Consider the following 19,324-nt stretch of genomic DNA (forward strand, 5'->3'; position numbering starts at 1 on the left):
AATTTTGTATTATAGGATTGCTGAGCAGTCAGTTCCCTGGAGGTTTTCAGGCTGGTCAACTTCCAGCTGGTTTTGCTACAGCTAACTTTGCCAGTTTCCGGCCACAGTACTCTGTCCCTGGACAGCCCACACAAGGATTTCCTGGTACATGTTATTCTATTAATTTTTCACGGCAGCATTTTTTGCTGCTGTGGTTAGTAGTTCTTATACGAGAAATGTCAGCCTTTTTAGTGGTTGAAAGCTGTCCTTTCAGGTGGTTAGCTGAAACTTGGTTTCCTTATGCTTCTGTATTTGTGTCTGAATTTTGTATTTGATTACCTGTTTGCAAATCCTAAATGTTCTTCGGATTAGTTATTCATTTTATCCGTATTCATCAACACTTATCCTTCTGAGGTATTGATCGGTATTTTACAGAGACGTCACCCGATATTGATGTCTCTCGAGTGCCGTTGTTTCACGACGGCAACTGGAGGGAATCTTGGTAGAGCACAGGCCACGACAACCAACATTCACAGAAAAATAATTGTTAAAAAATTACGCTCACTAAACCAACTGCTCAGGTTTGGTGGAATTTTTTTTCCCCCATGTTGTCAGCTTTCTGTATTTTTTCTCCATGCCGCTTTTATTATCCCCCTTTCTCCTCTTGATGTTTTTTGTGTCCTTGTAATTCTGTCTCATTTCATCGTTCACAACTAACAAATGCATTTTGTCTTTAATGTGACGTGAATGATGGAACAATATTGTTTATGGATTACATTTTGAGACGGGTCACTTTCAAGCTTTCTGCTTCGTGTCGCTTGTTTGTTGATTTTTGCATGTTTGTCTTCATGCAGGGGAAATGCATGGAATCCCCAGTTCATGTATTCTAAGATGGATGCAGCTTTGACCAGCTGAGAGTCATGTGTTCTCTAATATTCGTTGACTGGTTTTTCATTTAATTCCAATTTTGCATAATTGTGCTGTGTGGTAAGTTCCTCCGCTAGAGGATTATGAGTGTATTTATACCATGTCACTTTCACAGGATACTAAACATTTAAATTATATGATCATGTGTCTCTGAATTGGCTGAAAGATTGTTTCCTTTTATTTTACTTTGCCGTGAAAACACGCGTGCATATACTGTGGATGACTAAACATTTTTCTTGATGCTCAGCTGTTCGTGAAGTGGAAGATGGCATGGTATGTAAACTTAATTTTACGTAGAACCGCAGACTGTTGAAATTCGTCACATACAATTTTTCTTCTGGGCAGTACCTTGCTTTAATACATGAATTTTTTTTTCTGACTTAATATGGATGTGTGTGTTGGTATGAATGGGTGCAACATAATTGAAGTGTGTGCATGGTAAGTGGTTTATTTTCATGCCTTTTGACAGCATTTCTCAATAGCATCATAATAAAATTAATGTGTATGTGTAGAGAATAATGCATTCTGTTTGCTGTTTGTTAGCTTTATTAAAATACTGTAAAATGTTTGGTGTAATGAAAGTAGGTAAAATTTAAATTGTCAGAATTTTTTGTGATTCGTCTTAGTACCAGTAAAATCTTTGGTCAGTGCAGGTTCTGTTAGAGGCTGTCTCTCATGAATCATTTAAACGAACTGTAACTGTTTCGTAGTCAAGAACGTGTTGTTTTTTCTATTCAGTATTTTGTTATGATCCCACTGTGTCTCCTGACACTGATGCGTGGTAATGAGTCCTTACGTCATGTTAACATATTATATAAAATCCTTCTACGGTGTCTAATGCAGTGGTAATGCAGAATTCAAAATTTGTGTAGCTGTATGTGAAAGCTGCTGATGCACGGTGTTCCTTTGATTGTGGCTTCCAATAACACGTTTTAAAGACCCAGTTTACCATTGATGCTTATTTATTTGGTTTTTTACAATGCTGTATCAACAGCTAATGTCAGATAGTTTTGGACCGACATGGTATGGCGATTGTGAGCAGAATTTCAGGATGGATGTGGTAGGAAACACGTGCGCTGTGTGTTAAGGCACAGCATCAGAAAATAGCCAACTGAAACTTTAGCATTGATAGAAAATCTGAAAATATGATTGATATTTAGTGGAACTTTGAAAGTCAGACCAAATGTGTGTTTATTGTAAAATTATGACATGTGCTTCATTCTTGTGTGATGCCACTGTTATGATGAGTTGATTTACTAATGTTTTTGAGAAAATGTGACCCTATATTTTCAAGGTGATGTTTGGACAGATTACCGCTTCATAACATGTTGCTGTCCGTCATGAATGGTGATGCATTGCAGCAAACAACCTAACGAATGAATTCACTGTTCTTACAACAGTTAATATGTTGATTGTAGTTTTCTGGATTTTGATGCTATGTGGTTGAACCTTGAAGATTGTGGTGATATGTTACTGCAAAACATTGGTAGCCATCTATGATACTACGAGGCATCACATCCCAGGCCGTGACCAATTCCCCATAAGCCTTAAATAAATTTCAATTTTTTACATTCTGCAAATTAATCCGTTTTTCTTCTGCTCTTTTTTCAGTGAATTGAAGCCGGCTGTTCAATATAGATTACAGCAAAGGTTACAAGGATGCATGTAGATGGAACGAATTGCTAGAGCAACAGCTGTTGAGTATTCCACTTCGTGTTTGATTGAAACTAAACCTTGTAACTGTTAATAATGGATCTCAAAAACAACTGAAGACACTCTTTTCTAAATTATTGTTTGATGTACCTATGCTAGCACAGTTGACTTTATCTCTTAAGAATTATCTTGACACAATGATTGGTGGATTTTATGACTGAAAGTTGTCACCTAGTTATTCAAGGGTCACATGTTTTGAGGATATGTTAATTACATTTTAATAGGATATTTTAATTTATATATTATTAAAGTATATGACTGTACAAACATGGTAATTTTTTTAAAGTCATGAAAGTATGTTTTTCAGTTTGCTTCTTATCAGTTGTCTGTTGCTACAGTTATCTTCAGAATTGACTGTTCAGTCTTTAAATATGAGTCCCTTGAAATGATCGGACGTGCTTGAAAGAGAACAAAATATCTGATCAAATGGAAGATTGTGCCACAAAAACAAAGTGTTTATATCTGTAACAGGCATGTTCTCATATCCCTGTTTGTGGTTCATTTTGTGATAAAAGTGGAAAAGTTAAAAATTGTAGCCTAGGGGCTGTTTCTTTAGTCAGAATTGTTTCTGTAGAATGTCACGCCTTAAATTTCTAGGTATGACGTTCTTGCCATCATTGGCTTTAAAATGTGGTACTTCAAAAAACGAAACAAGACTTTTTTTTAATGTGGTGCCCAGAACTGCAGTTTGTCATGTGATTTCTTATTTGAACAGTTGAGGGAACAGTATCACAGTTGGTAACGGTGTATTTGATAGCCTGTTTACTTTCTCCGCCGAGGTATTTTTGAGCACTTTGTAGTATTGTGGTTTAGTATTATAAGGTTCATACCTAATTGATATTCCACTGATGTAAGACCTTTCCATAATTTGATTTGAAAGTAGCTAAATGCAGTGGTTGCTAGCCATTACTTTTAGCTTACGGAAGCTTTACTTCTTTTATGTAGGATTTGAGATTTTCACTGCGGCGAGTACGAAGAAGACTCTTCTGGGTCGTTGCGCCGTGTAGTCTGGTAGAAGTTTACCGGCGTTTCAGAGGTCCTTGCTGCCTCCCATCATCAGGACAATTAGTGTTGATGGAGGCAGCAAGGACCTCTGAAACTTTGGTAAACTGACTGACAATACAACCCAGAAGACAGTCATCTTCTATACTTCTTTTGTTTTTATGACATTCCTGATATGATTAATCGGTTTTCTGTGGACATGTTACGTCATTTATCGGATCCTGTAACTACCTTTTGGCCTTGTTTTAGTCATTGCAGAGGTTTTTTTGTTTAATATTGAAGTTTTTGATTACACTGAAGCACAAGCGCCTTTTTTATTTATGATACAGTGAAATAAAGGTTTAAGATATTGATTGTTAAGTGTACTTATTTTCCATGTGTGGTATTACCTGCATCATTATAGTGCCTTAAAAATTGCCCAATATTTACCTGTTGGTCCAGGAGTTTTCCTGATATTCGCATGTTATTGCTGTAAGTGTCAGTTTGCTTTATATGTTATTCATACCTTTGTATTAGTCTGTTTTATTATATGTGGTTAAGTAGAACATTGTTCAGTTGTTTCATATGCTACTGTTCTCTGGACATGTTTTGTCTGACTTTTGTGTACATTGCCAAGGGATTATCCCACTCAACATGAAGCTCTTAATGTATCCTGGCTTGATAACCTTATTTGAAGACCATCATGTGAAGAAGTGCCATAGTTTGGGAGGTACTGGACACCTGTGTGGAGTGATGTTGCAAGGGGAGGAGCTCTGGAGAGAAATCTTGCAAGGTGAGGCATTCATTGCTGTGACATATATCTTTCTTAAGAAGAATGGACAGTAACATTTAGCCAGTCAGGTAAATAAACATTAGGCCTCATGTATAGGAAGTGTTTTGCTACTCTTCATCTCAAATTAAGTTAATTTAATGTTTAGAAATGTGTTGTGTCATTGGTTACAGTACTAGAATTTGACGGTGTTATTTTACATTTTGTTCAGGTGCTGCCTCAATAACAAAAAAGGCGTGAGCAGCCGGTGCTCATGACATTGAGGCATCCACAAAGGGAGTTTAGTATCGAGTGGAGGCAGGATGCATGACACGTGGCTGAAAGCAATGGGCATGAACAGACATGAAGAGAAAGGAATTTGTGAAGATGGCTGGAACAAAAGTATGCAGACAAGGGAAGAATCATTCCTAGAACAGCATGAGCAGTAAAGGGAAAAAGGGAAGAAACAGCAAAGCACAGTGAGTTGGTATAGTAACTACAAATAAGGTATCCACAGTGAAGCTGGTATGTTGCTGATCTGTGATAAATATAGGACAGAAGAAACATGTAGAATAAGTTGAACTATTATTTAACACAGCCACTAATTTTATTATGTAAGAATTTTATGATAAACTGATTAAGAATTTTAGTGTATTTTGAATAATAAGTGTGAGAGACACCTTCTGAATGTAGCATTTGATGCTGTGTAATAAAACCACTTGTATGCTACCTTCACCCTATCCCATAACAATGTTTTTACCATTCCATTTCATTGGTTACTCTTCCAGGTATTTCCTTAACTGCTTGTAGTAAATATATTTTTTTCTATTTTGTGTTTCAGGAATAATTTGATTATAACCTTGTGCATATTTGATGTGTGATGTAAACAGTGTGGTTTGATGTAATTAGTTACACTGTTCCTTGCTGGAGAGTTTAAGAATGATGTAAGGTATTTTAGAATGTTATTTCATTTTGGTAGCTGTCTTAGCTTTGTGCAACTTTATGTCTAAGAAGCAAGGGTGTTTATTTCTACTGTGGATTGATGGGTTAATAGTGGTCAGTAAGTGCTGTTGCTTACATGCACACAATGCTTTTTGTGAGAATATAATATTTGAATTTCGTAACGTTAGTATACTGTAGTGCAATTTTGAGTATTAGTATAGATTTTAACTAATTTACAGGTTAAAATTGTGTAGGACATTTTCATTATATTTTCTTAGTCATATAAGAGTGACCTGAGGTTCGAAGTTAACATGCTTTGTGCACATACGTATTCGATATGTTACATTTTAGTTTAAATATATATTTCCGAAACGGTAATTAAGGTTAGTGCTACGGCTAGAATTGTCGGTGGACGTGTTTCAAGTATTATATAATAATACGTCATGTAACACCGAGTCATAAAAATGCAAATACTGGTACATATTAATGCGAGCTTGTCAACTGGCTTTCAAATTAATTTATGTTTAACTTTGCATCTTAAATGCTGGTCAAACAATTCTGTCGGAGTACGATTTTCTTCGTATTGTACTTCCCTTTCGTAATATTGGCAGCATTGTTTTACTGCTTGAGATGGAACTATGGGTAAAGTGAACGGGTGGTTTTGGTTGGCTACAAGACAAGTTGGATCCCGCCCAGATTTCCAGTGATTGGCGGTCATTGAATGGTGCGACTAGTGTCAAACAAAACATGAGGTTGTGATGGATGTGTTGCCTGGTTCCGTCCGTGTGTGCGATTTTTACAGGCTTTCCGGAGTTAAATTATTTGCTAATAATTCTTCCATGTCTCCAGAAACTAAAAGAAGCATCCCGCCACCTACAGAGACTATTCAGACGAAGCCATTCCCAGTCAGAGGTGAGAACCATATTTGTTTTAGCCTTTCGACCTAAGTTATCCTGCACTTCGTTTTCCTAGGCCAGGTATACTTAAATGAAGGCGGTAAATTTTATGTAATTTTGTATACATAATCCAACATTGCATGACTGTGCATTTTGTTTTGAAGCATATCGTCTTTTGCTGAAATGTTTAGGTTTCAGTGTTCAATAAAGAATGTTCCGTATGTATTATAAATACCTTTTAAACTTTTACAATAAAGTGTTTCCGTGCTTGATGTATACTCCTATCGTTTGACGTAACAGTGTTACAACATCGTTCGAATGATTCATTTTAGACTTCTTCGGTGATGAAACGTGTTTCTAGTAACAAATCTGTGATAATATCACAGTAGTATCTGTTCCATACGTCACAGCCACCGTGATTTGTTCACATCAAATCAGCTGTTCATAGGACTGACATGACAACCGGTTGCATCTTCTCGTTTCCCGTATAAACTCAGAAGACAAATTTATGATGGAGATAAATTGCACGAGTTCTGTGTCAATGACGTTTCCATCTATAGGAGAGTCACACCCAATGACATCAAGTGTAGTATCCAAACGAAAGTACGGGATATATTTCGAGACAGAAAAGATAAGTGAACTCATTGTTAAAGGATGTCTTTAAAAGTAAAGGTTAGGTTGAAATCCCTTGCCGGCCGACCGTCACATTGAGCTTTATTGATCTGCGGCTTTGGAAGTAGAAAATTATCAAAGGGAACTTGATTCGCTCCGTTCGTGTGCTTTAAAGACATGTTTATATAAATGCCTTGTTGTCCTTGTTGAATTTCCAGTTGTGTTTAGATCAGGTGTGGATGCGTATCTCAGACCAGCAGGTAGATAGGTATTTCTGCGCGCGTGCGCCCCCCCCCCCCACATATTTGTAATGCAAAGATTGTATACTGGTCGTCGTCCCATTTTAGTTTAAGTTTTTTAGTAATAAGTAGTTCAAGGTCGCGAGATAAAATTTGTTGTATTATTCAGACGACAAGATTGTATACAGCCACTACAAGCAAGAAAGAGTATTTATATTTAACAAACATCGCAGGTTGAGTAGCCGCAAGACTCTTGTTTGGGACGTACCCAGCTCTTATATCCGCTGTGCCATTCACTGAGTGAAATTGATGTTTGTAGTGGTTTTTGCAGACCAGTGCTGGAATGTGCCTTGGTATAATCTGCGATTTATTTCCATGTTCGTACTTTCTCGTTTACCCATCAACTTGGACGCTGTATGAACTTTGCGCATTTCAATTGAACCGTTCAATAACATAATGAGTACTGGTAATTTATTTAAGTTTCCGAGACTTGTTATGGAAGTGGTTGGCACTCCTGTTTCGTATTCTGGAGATCCTGGGTTCAAATCAAGCCCAGGTTATCCTGACTGTGATTTTTCGGCCGGGCTGTTAACTTAAATTAGCCCACGACCGCTTCCTTCCACCTTTGTACCAATTAATTCCTTGTTTGTTAGTTACTTCCTGTGCTTAAGGATTTTTTTTACCTCGACGCTCGATGAAGGCCGCTTTATGCTGCGTGGGTCCCAGAATCGGGAGGTCTCAGGTTTGAATTTGGGCCCTGTGACAGGTTTTTCGTGGATTTTCTCTTAATGAATATGTTGATCTCATTTTTGCTTTGAAACAGGCCACGATAGCTTTTGCGTCGTCTTTTTAACTGTTCATTCGCATCCATCCTACCAAATCACGCCATTGTTACGCGAATGGAAATGAACGATTTAAGTTCGATTGTTGGATTTTGTTGTGTTTTATATTATTATTTTAACTTGTTCATCTAGTGGCTGGAGTTTGAAGATTTCGTGGGAGGGGGGAGATGGTTCATAGAAGTTTTGTACTCCATCAGCATGTCCCTGCATCGATTTGTGTGTGGTTGAAGGTCACTACGGAATAGAAGTCACATGGTTGCTTCTCTGACGTAATGTCTACTTGGAGGGTTGTTGGTCACAGATTCATTTAACCCTTGATACCCGAAGCTCACTTAAATAGCTTCCAATTCTTATCGCTAAGTGAACAGCGCGTTTCCATGACAACGACCAGCTGGTTAAAGGTATTCAAGGTAATAATCGCTATTTAATGTGAGAATCGTTCGAAACCCATAATAATGTATAAAATGTGGAGTTTGTGAACGTTGATACGATGTTTAAAGGGTTAAGTGCTCAGTATCGATTGCGTCGTATTTTTGGGTTCTGTCGTATTTACCCCAAGTTCTTAATTCCATTCAATCTTTTGCTGAGTTTATTATTTGGAAGAACCGATTTAAACACGGCAGACAGACGTGATGCGGAAGGTAAACACACGTATTTAGTTCCGTCTTTATCGTCCAGTGAACCCGTTAGACTATTACTTTGCGGTTTCAAAATTGCTGTAATTTTTTTTATCTGTTTTGAAATTGGTCTCTCTCACATGAAGTGTGTTTGAGAGGAGAATATTGCGTAATGAGGATCTCCATAATTACATAGCAGTCTGGAAAGTAATTTACAAATTCGAAATCAAAATCGAGTTGATAATACGATTCACAAAATTAAAAACAATCGAACTAATCGCATTGCGACACCTGCAATCCAACATTTGAACTTTTGACATAATCCGTTCCACTAGATGTCGGTAGTAACATCGATAATTAAGGTCGATTCTCTGTCTTGGGTAATCGATTCAGGTCAGTAACTTACGTCAAGTTAATAATTTAAAATATTATAAAAAAGAAGGTATGTCCGTGCATCTGATTAGGTAATGGTATAGTTCGAATAGAAATACGTGTGTAGAATTTTGGTTGCTGTCATTTGTCTGTTACTCAGGTTAATTCCACGTAAGTTAAAATATATAATTTAATTCGTTGCGGTATTAAAAATGTAAATGTAACTTTAAACATAGTTTCTGTAGTCTGTAAAATATTCCACATACCAAACGAGTTAGACTCTTAAAAATTTTAACTTTACAAGACGGTTTAAAATTTTGTAAATATATTATTTTTAAATTGTATATAATATATGAACGTTTCCCACGAACATTTACGTATATATCGTATTTCTGTTTTGGATATTTTTTTATGTCAGGGGTATTATTAATTTGATAAGGTCATCATTATTTTGTATTTTTCTAGTTAAATATTTTGTAGACGGGCAGAAGTTTACTCAGTCAGTGTTAGTAGGCGCATTTGACCTTCGCCCGCGCCAGACGTAAACTTGGAACTGAGTCAGGTCCAGTATTCAGGTTTCATCGTCTTTCAGCATGCTGTGTGGTCCGGATGACTCTTATTTCATCAGAAGGCAGTATTAGCCAAAAACCTGTGCTGTGTAGTGAAGTAGGCCTTCTTGAGAAGCTGATGGTCGCTAGGTTATTCCAAGAAATTATTTCAGGAACCCAGAGGTTCGTTATTATTTTAACGGGGTGCCGACTCTTAAATGTACGTTCTTTTCAACACGTCCTACTGATTTGAACGTCACTTTACGTCATGGCGTCTGTCTTCCTGTAAAGCCAAAGGCTCAGTTTTTCATCGGAATTTCTTAATGTGTGAGGTGAGTCACGTTCTGAACGCACTTTCGTTATGGTTCTGTATGACCGATGCAGGATTTGTCAGGTAGATGCAATCACGTGCCGGGTTTCACGTACAGTTGTGCGCTTAAGGCACGTATATTCTTTTTTTAAAAGATAAAATGCTTTACGTATATCTCCGGTTCCAAGTCTTGTGAAATTCGTATTGCACCAGCTGTATTGACATTGGCCAATCAGGGAATGAGGTCTCGGATGTAACATAAATAGCAGAGCGATAGGTTGATTGTGCATTGTTGCGATTAATCGTCGGCGAAGACACTGAATGTTGAGAGCTGATTATATTTTGGCGTAGAAGAAGAGTTAGGAATCGAATGTTGTGCTCGTGATTATCGATAAAGTAATGACTGATCATCACGTGGATAGATCATAGTGTACAGATTTTTTTTTGCGCTCTGTGTGATTAGATGATAAGTTTTTACGAAGTCCACGATGCATGACATACAAAGTATTTTGAGTTATATGAATTTATTGTGAATACTAAACTAATGTATGCAGATATAATAACACGGTACTCGTGTTACGCGTAACGTATTTTAATTGTTGCTGTGATAACGATGTTAAAGACAACAAATCCATTGTTTCGTGCTCTTGGCTAAGAATTGCAGTTAGTTCTTTTAGACGTACAGGCAGAAACCTGTAGACATTCGACTGGTTCGGAGTTTGATGTTATTTTTTGAATAAAAGGGCAGTTACCCGCGGGTCACAGAAGTGTGAACTTATTATTTGTGAGTCGTGTTTCTGTATTTTGCTTGTGGACTGTTATCGGGTGGAATTTGACCTCCTTAGTGTTTGGTATCGAAAATTTTCCATCAAGCTCGTGTTTTGTGGTGTGTCATGCGCGCATGGTTCGGTACACCTTCGTAGAGAGGGTCGTCGTAACACGTGGACACCTTCACCTTTCTCTCTCTCTCTCTCTCTCTCTCTCTCTCTCCCTCCCTCCCTTTGAGCAGATAATAGAAGCCAGTAAACATTGGAATCTTTTGAGCGCTACAAGGAAAAGTGAGTGACCAGGAGAACTTGGGTTTGTCGGTGTTCCATTGTTTAGTGGCGAACGTGCAGCGAGCGAGATGGTTGTTCTGAGACTGTCCGAGGACAGTTGGATCGGTAAGTGGAAGAATGTGTCTTAACAGATTCATTGTAATCAGTAGCGAATTTAAAGTTTTGTTTGTAGTATGGGGTATGAATATTTAACCAATCACAGGGCTTCGGAAATGAAGACTATTGTTGACTGTCTTTATACCGAGTTTAAATGTATTACAATTTAATGAATATGTTTTGTGTGATGTGTAGAATGCAAACAAAAGAATGGATCCTGTTGTGGTCCCTGGTATATGAACGTACGTTGCTTCATTAAGAGATGTCGAAAATATACAGGGTGTTTCAAAAAAGATTCTCCGGTTTTAATTTCGGCAGCTGTGAACAGCTTCAGCGAAGAAATCCCAGCTGCAGTTGGCCCTGGGCGGGCGCCGGTGATGCACGCACTGAAACGTATCTGTGCCGTTGTCAATCTGCCGAGACTGCTGATCTCAGACACCAAATACACTGATGTTTACGAAGTAGTTAGGTGATTATATGCAAGTAAATCCGTGGCGTATTTTTAGAAATGCCCTCTGTATCTGTGACAGAGTTCTATTCACCTGTAATTTCTATTAATACTGCGTTCGGAGTTCATAGTTCTAGGAAAACAGTTTTTCTTCAGCGAGCAAATGTACGACCTCGCCAGATAAACAGCCGCCTTGGTTGTATGCAGCCTACAGTGCAGTGTACTCTTTACATTCTGTGCTTTGACACCCTCATCGTGCTTCGTCTTGGCCCGGAGTCCGGCTATTCCGACCTAGGATCTAAGTGGTTTACGTCAGTCGTATCAAGCAGATAATATTAAAGAATTCAGTCCGTACCGCGAAGAAAACACAACACTTTACCATTACAAAGATCAACTGGTTAACGTTGTTTAAGGAAATAATCGCTGTTTATTCTGAGAATTACAGAGAGAGAGAGAGAGAGAGAAGGAGGAAATTGGTGGGGGAGAAGTGAGAGACACTTCGATATCTGGGGGGGGAGAAAGAGCATCTTATAGCTAGAAGGTCCCCAGGCAATGCCCGCTCGTCCTTCTGTTAAGTATAAAGTAAGAGTGAAGGCGTTAGTGTGATGATTGGCATAAAAGGCGGAATTTTGAACTTTGTATTAGCGAAAGCTGAGGCTATTAATTTGGAAGTTTAATATATAATTTAGAAGTTCCTACAGAGGGGAGGGTGGTAAATTTTGACGGCGTTAAGGGGTGGTAAATTTTGATTAATTTAAATAGGGAGGGCTGCATGAGAAGCTTGCAGTGGCAACTTGGAACTTGGGAACCATCTCAGCATTTGCTTGAAGACAGAGGAAAACCAAGGAAAACCTGTGTCGAGATGGCTGAGCATTACAGTTCGTCTGAATAATATTTAAGTATCCAGCCCGTACCGCGAAGAAAACACGACACTTCGCCATTACGAAAATCAACTGGTTAAAGCTGTTTAAGGAAATAATCACTGTCTACAATGAGAACCACAGGAAACACATAAATACAAAATGCACAGGTACCGATTGTTAAAGCAGGTGGTACATATAGTTACCACCGGGATTTAAGGGTTATCGCCGATTGTCTTATCATTCGACACTAGTGTCTGAGTTACAGACGGAGTCGTTGAATAATACAGGCAAATATGCGATAGATAAGAAGATTTCTATCATCTGGGTTGTTGCGCTGTGTAGACTGGTCGATGTTAACCAACGTTTTGGAGGCCATACTGCCGCCGTCATCAGGGCGATTTTAAGACAGAAATCTTCATACTCACCGCTGTGAAAACCTCAAATTTTACATGCGATAGATAGTAGGTTCTAAATTCTTGAGATAGCGGTGATTTATGAGGTTTTACCCCTTAGTCGAAGATACAATCGCATTTGAACAAGATATTTGCACTGCTGATAAGCGTGATCTTCCTTGTTGGGAACAAAGGCCTGTTTTCCCGTATTCAACTCTGACAAAGCGAAACGGCTGTGAATATAATAAGACGCTCCGTCCTACCTGAAAGCCATAGACGCGCTCTTTAAAATTTTAAAGCCAGGGCTTGTCCAAATATTATTTGTGAATTCAATGCGTACCGCAGAGACGGGTCTCCGTGACAACGATAAGTTTGTTAGTACTGCTGAAGGAAATAGTAGCTGTTTATTTTGAGAATTATGCGAAACACACAAATGCACTCTGTACAGACTTACTGAACGTTGAAGTAGGTGGTACATATACTTACCGCTGTGTTTTAAAAGACGAGGGCGTACTCCGGCTTAGAAAACACTTGAGTTTTCTTTACAATTTTTATTTCTCTATGGTTTTATGCCTATTCGTCGCAGAAACACGTAGGAACCTGTACTCGAGGGAGTACAGCCGAAATGACCGATTGTAAGGCGACGGAAATTGGGGTAGTGACGCTGTGTCAGGTGTCGATCGACGGACTTGTGAGCCACCATGTACGATGACTATCGTTTTAATTGTTAGGAGAGCGCAATCAGCAAAGTCTTCGCGTTTCTGTTTTCTGAAAGTCGGTCTCCTTAACCGGGTTATGATAGTTTGAAATAAGTAAAAGGCTTCACGTCGACTGTCAAGTGAACATTCCATTCGGTTGATAGTCGTAGGTCTCCCAGTCTGCTCTGGAAAAAAACAAAACGAATGCAACCATAATTTTACCTGTTGTTTTGTATTAATCGGTATCTCGCCCTGAGGAAGGAATCGAAGTTGAATGTGTCTGGAAAATATTGGGATGAAATGAGTGAAGACTGGAGAAAATTACTTGAAGAGGAGCTTAATCAATTTTTACTCATCACCAAATATTAGTACGGTGATCGAATCAAGGGGAGGTGAGCTGGGCGAGACACGTAGCATGAATTCAGAAGATAAGAGATGCGTTCAACGTTTTGGTTGTAAAGCCTGACGAGAAGAGACCACTTGGAAGGCACAGGCATAGATGAGAGGATAATATTAAAATTTATCTTTGACGAAATAGGTTTTGAGACTGGATTTATCTAGATGAGAGCAAAGAAGTGTTCGTTTGCTGGGTGTGAGTATGGTGATAAATTTTCTGTTGTCATAAAAGACGGGGAAATTCTTCGCTAAATACTTTTTTGTCTCAAAAAGGTCTCTGCTTCGTTTGTCCTTGGTTGATTTTAGTAATTAACGGTTTTGAGCATGCGTAATACATACATTTTTACAATTCTTAAATCTCATGTACGAACATTTCAGTTCCTTAAGCAAAGTTTTGGTTTTACGTCACGTTAAAGAACAGAAACGTTCGTGTGTTGAAAGAAGGCGCGAAGGTATGGTTACTTAGCCAGATGTTAGGTTCATATTCTGATTTTTCGCGAATGTAATTGAAGCAGGTCTGCTTTGCTGGTTACCATGGCTTTGCAAGTCGATGAGAAAACCGGTGTTAAGTGCGAAAATGACCGACAGCCACACGAACCATGTAATTTAGTTTCATGAGGCCCGTTCGCCTTCAGCGCACCTGCAAACCTGCTAAGCAAGATTAGCGAAACAGACGCAAGCCTGAGTGTCACATCGGGTGCCGAATCTGAGACTTCATATTGGCTGTTGCAAAGATTAGAACCAGATGTTTGACTGGTGGTTGTTTTTCGCGAGGACATTTACTGTGTAATGTGTTAACCTGTTTGAAATTACGCTTTCAATGGCTGAATTTAAAATGAATTGCCTTGTTTTATGACTCATCGTCGTTCAGCGGGTAGATAAGCAGTGGCGTATCTGGCCTTGTGTCTGGCGAAATCCAGACACCCTAGGCTACGTAATAACCATTTGAAGCCGAATTTCGTCTAAGCAATATTTAAGAATTAGTCCGTACCGCGAAGAAAACACCACATTTCACCATTACAACGATCAACTGGTTAACGCTGTTTAAGAAATAATCGCTCGTTACAGAGAGAATCATAGTTCGTCTGATTATTTAAAAACTCAGACCGTACCGCGAAGAAAACACAACTCCTCACCATTACAAAGATCAACTGGTTGACGCTGTTTAAGGAAATGATCCTTGTTCGCACTCTGTGGGCAAAATACAGAGTTACTGAGTGGTAAAACGGGCGGTGCGTATAATTACCGCTTGGTTTTATAAGGGCCACTGATGCCTCAAGCGGACTCTGATGAGGGCTGTGAACCGTCCGATCAGATGTGATAAGTCTGCGATAATGTATCAGAAGAGGTGATCATCTTCAGGGCATTGGCACTGGATTTTGCCGGAAGGTCTGAGGAAAACAGAGATTCGTATCAGGTGCCTCTGATGGACCAGCGGGTCGAACACAAATCTTCCATGTCAGGCTACTCAATGAGTGTCTTAAAGACGTGGCAACTGTGTTTCGTATGAGTCTCACTATAAACAGTGATTATTTCTTTAAACAGCGTCAACCAGTTGATCTTTGTAATGGTGAAGAGTTGTGTTTTCTTCGCGGTACGGACTGAATTCTTAAATATTATTCAGACGAACAATAATTCTCATCGTAAACAGCGATTATTTCTTTAATCAGCGTTAACCAGTTGATCTTTTTAATGGTGAAGAGTTGTGTTTTCTTCGCGGTACGGAATTAATGTATGGGTATTCGGATGAGCGTGGGCTTAAAAGTGTTAGATTGACTCTCCATAATCCAGCCTTTCAGTTTCTGCCCTTCTGATACGTCCCAGGACAGTGATTGGCCAATTTAAGAGCCGGTTGAAGCCAGTTCGTACATGAACACCCATTTAACTTTTACCCTCGTCACATTTGGCTGTTTCCCGTCATTGCCCACCAGATTTCCTTATTATCTGCCCGATCCATTTGTTAAAACCAATTCAACTGTCGTGGTTTTACTACTCTCGAAAGACGCTGTGATTTGCGCCAAAGCAGTGTTTCGACCTTGCAGTGGAATTGTCAGTTTCCTGCGAGGGCCCTAATCGAAGTTCGCTTCACGGCCATTCAGTCCCATCCTAGCCGGACTACTTTGTAAACCTTGAATTGACTGACTGAGCTACTCTCAACTTTTTTTTTTAAAGGACTTTTCTCTCTGGAGTTACTTTAATGCACCACACATTTTCATTACTTCGTGTTTTTCCGCAGTTGCACCTGCCAGGTGTTAGGCATGTCTGATTTCTTATCACTTACGTACTAATATGTTCTGTATTCTTCGATGCTGTGTGGAACGCAGTGGCGTCGTTTTATCATCACGGGATATCACGCGCTCGCTTTCCAGCGAATCCTGATAATGTGATGGGTTTTTATAAGCCTTGGTCTCTTAGATTGCACGTAAATGCGCACTGCCTCAATGTGATTAGCGTTTACTGATACGCACGTGGGCACAATGAGCCGGCCATTGAATTGAAGGTCGTGTTTCGTAACCCGATGATATTTCATCACTTTTCCCTCCAATTTGCACGGCGGACAATTACCAGTTTCCTTTTTTCGCCTTCGATATCAACTGCGTAGTGCGCACTGTGGTGATAAAAACGCAAGAAATCGCCTACCCGTGCCCTCCGCCCTTCTACCACTTCTCTGAATTACACAGAAGTGAACTCGGTCCCCAACCCGTGGACAGCATGCCTTCCCCCGCAATGCCTGTGTCCCAGGGCAGTTGGATCCCCTTGCAGGGGATCCACCATGAGATTGTGCGGCTGACTGGGGATTCCCGACCCAGTGACTTCCAAGCACATGTTTGTCGTCATGTGAAGTGTGTTGTTGTTGTTGATTTTGGCAAAGTGTGTCGATAAACATTGGTAGCTCTACCCACTGCCAAATTTCATGGAAATACTTCTCTTTTTTTTGAGAATTTTGGTTGGACAGCGCGCCGAAGGTTTTTCCCGTATAAATTACGTATTAAACAAATTTTAGTTTAATTAACAAATTTTAGTTTTGAAAAAAATAATTGTGATTTTCGTACTCGTTTTGTGACATTAAGTTTGTGTTTGGGTGAAAATTATCAGCAGAAGGATTTGAGGTTCTCAAGGCGGCTAGTGGAAGTTTACCGACGTTTCAGAAGTCTTTGCTGCCTCCATCATCAGGGCGATACCTGATGGTGGAGGCATTTCTTGTTTTGCTGAGCAGACCATTCATTCATTCATTACCTTCTCAAGAAAGTAATTGTTCCGTATGTGATCGAAACACGCTGAGAAGTTCTGCGTCATTAACGTGTCCTTTGGTTTTGCTGTCAAACGGAAAGCGATATGCGGTATCAGTGTCTTGTGACTGCCATTTGAATCATCAGCGTACGTTCTTTTTTTCCTTGCGAACAGAAGATACCGCATATTTCGCCCTACCCCTCTCCCCCTGCAACTCCCCTTCGACCTTTGAACCAACTGACCCATTTTTCACGAAGTTCAGGATCGAGTTGTGTCAATGTAGGCCTTGTAGTCTTCAGTTCGCTACGGTCAGTAGTAAAAACATTGATCGCTCATGAACTAGTGTGGTACTGTGACATGGGTGGGACATGTAGCACGGGTGGGGAAGTTGACAGAAGTGCATACAAAATTTTATTTTATGGATATCTCTTCGTTTCCTTGCGTCCTGCGTGACCTCACTAATAATATTTGGAGAACAGTACAAATTATTAAGTTCTCATGAACAAATTAATCAATGGAGATGACGCTTTCAAAACAGGTACATTTTTTTGTTGGTAGTTGGTATTGACTTTAAACCTCCTGCCAGGAGTTGCGGAAGTTATGTTTGAACAAGTAACTCTTTGAAAGTCAGTGGAATATGAATCACCTGATTTAATGATATGTTTTTCGTGTGGCTCTCAGTGTAAACATCGATTATTTCCGTAAACAGCGTTAACCAGTTGATTTTCGTAATGGTGAAGTGTCGTGTTTTCTTCGCGGTACGGACTGAATTCTTAAATTTTGTTTAGACGAACTATGATTTTCACAATAAACATCGATTATTTCCGTAAACAGCGTTAACCAGTTGATTTTCGTAATGGTGAAGTGTCGTATTTTCTTCGCGGTACGGACTGAATTCTTAAATTTTGTTTAGACGAACTATGATTTTCACAATAAACAGCGATTATTTCCGTAAACAGCGTTAACCAGTTGATTTTCGTAATGGTGAAGTGTCGTGTTTTCTTCGCGGTACGGACTGAATTCTTAAATTTTGTTTAGACGAACTATGATTTTCACTATAAACATATCCTTATATCCTTAAACAGCGTTAACCAGTTGATCTTTGTAATGGTGAAGTATAGTGTTTTCTTCGCGGTACGGGCTGGATCTTTAAATACTATTTAGACGAACTTCGCCCTTCGAACCAGAAGGACGAGTGGGTACAGTCTGGGAACCTTCGTAGCCTCAAATCAAATTTATGCCCCCCCCCCCACTTTCTCTTACATCTCTTTCTTGCTTCGAAGGGCTAATATGACTGTCCTTACGCATTACCTTGAAAGCAGGCAATTGTTTTGGAAGTTTGCCTTTTGGCTCGCCGCTGATTTCGAACTCTTGCGAAAGTGTCTGCCGAATTGACGAAAAGTGTAAGTAGTGGACGAAGTTCATGTGTAACATGTTGCCTCAGCTGTTTTTTTTTACTTCACGTGTATTTTTAATGTCTGGGTCGTGTATTTTCGCTAATAGTACGACTCACAGACTCACACCCCTCTCCTGCCCCCCGCTGAACGTACCAAGGCTAATAAGTGCTCTTTCGTCCCAAATATCCTACGAAGCATTTCACACTGTGTGCCTGGGGAGTTTGAACATGGGTTAAGGAAGATACACTGTACAAACCTGCCTTGACAGAGTTCGGCTATCACTACTTCATTCAGTAATCATAGCTGAGAAGCTGATAGTCGCACAGCATGTCAATAAATTCCCCGTCCTTTATGAAACCAGAAGGTTTATTGGCTTGTTTGTTAGAATCCGCCACTGAACCTGTCCAGGCGTGGATGGGAGAGGTTGTCGTCGGTTACCTGGACTCCGCAGGAAACGTTCAGTCGTATGTCTCAGCAAGTACGACAGATGTCATTTTCCGTACAATAGCTGTCAGTCACTTGTTACTTGTGAAATGTCTGCTAATCGATTGGCCGAAGGTCGACACTTCAAAGAAAGCGCTTAATAAACTCGTTAGGCCGTTGCTTATAGGATGACATGACGTCTCTATAGTGACGCGGTCTTCCAGCGAGCTGTACGTATAATTAGGATTCGGGTCCGCGTGGATTCCGATGCGATGTTTGGAGTTTTTAGGGAAGGGCCAACGCGAAATTTGCCTCAACACTGAGCGACAGAGTGTGACGTCCAGCAAGCGAGTGTGATGTGTTCTTGTCGACTTTATTTGACAGAAATAAATACTTTATCCTAGTACAAGTTTTTAATTTGTGGCCTTGTAATAAAACTGGCCGGAATGTGAAATATGTGTAATTATTATTATTATCATCATGGCATAAAATATTGGTTGAACTTTGAGATCATGAGAACGTTCGAGGTTGTTCAGTTTGCTGTGGACATCGTGAAGTTTGCAGCGTCAAAGATT

The 19,324-nt window shown here is 39.6% G+C and overlaps 2 protein-coding genes and 1 long non-coding RNA gene across 13 annotated transcripts in view; all 3 read left to right on the forward strand.

Moving 5' to 3' along the window:
* Positions 1-3,974, forward strand: part of Mi-2 (chromodomain-helicase-DNA-binding protein Mi-2 homolog) — an 83,201-nt gene extending 79,227 nt beyond the window's left edge. For 7 of the 8 annotated variants that reach the window (XM_022081985.2, XM_087342388.1, XM_022081979.2 and 4 more), the window contains 3 exons: positions 16-144; positions 415-560; positions 2,518-3,974. In XM_022081985.2, the coding sequence (XP_021937677.1) occupies positions 16-144; positions 415-485 (200 nt within the window). In that variant the 3' untranslated portion in view covers positions 486-560; positions 2,518-3,974. The remainder of the gene's footprint in view (positions 1-15; positions 145-414; positions 561-2,517) is intronic. The other variant, XM_022081982.2, reaches the window with a different exon arrangement.
* A 117-nt stretch (positions 3,975-4,091) lies between these two features.
* On the forward strand, positions 4,092-5,929 carry LOC147874970 (uncharacterized). The gene is made up of 2 exons (XR_015533536.1): positions 4,092-4,393; positions 4,602-5,929. It is a non-coding gene; the product is annotated as an uncharacterized LOC147874970 (long non-coding RNA).
* A 137-nt stretch (positions 5,930-6,066) lies between these two features.
* Pfrx (6-phosphofructo-2-kinase/fructose-2,6-biphosphatase) overlaps positions 6,067-19,324 on the forward strand; it is a 38,097-nt gene continuing 24,839 nt past the window's right edge. For 3 of the 4 annotated variants that reach the window (XM_022081998.2, XM_022082004.2, XM_022081999.2), the window contains exon 1: positions 6,067-6,223. In XM_022081998.2, coding sequence (XP_021937690.1) covers positions 6,070-6,223 — 154 coding nt within the window. In that variant the 5' untranslated portion in view covers positions 6,067-6,069. Of the gene's footprint in view, positions 6,224-10,756; positions 10,911-19,324 lie in introns of those variants that run through there. The other variant, XM_022082005.2, reaches the window with a different exon arrangement.

This window comes from Zootermopsis nevadensis, unplaced genomic scaffold (assembly GCF_977971745.1).
Source record: "Zootermopsis nevadensis isolate Lab colony 2312 unplaced genomic scaffold, Znev_1.0 Znev_ptg000003l, whole genome shotgun sequence".
Taxonomy (NCBI): Eukaryota; Metazoa; Arthropoda; class Insecta; order Blattodea; family Termopsidae; genus Zootermopsis; species Zootermopsis nevadensis.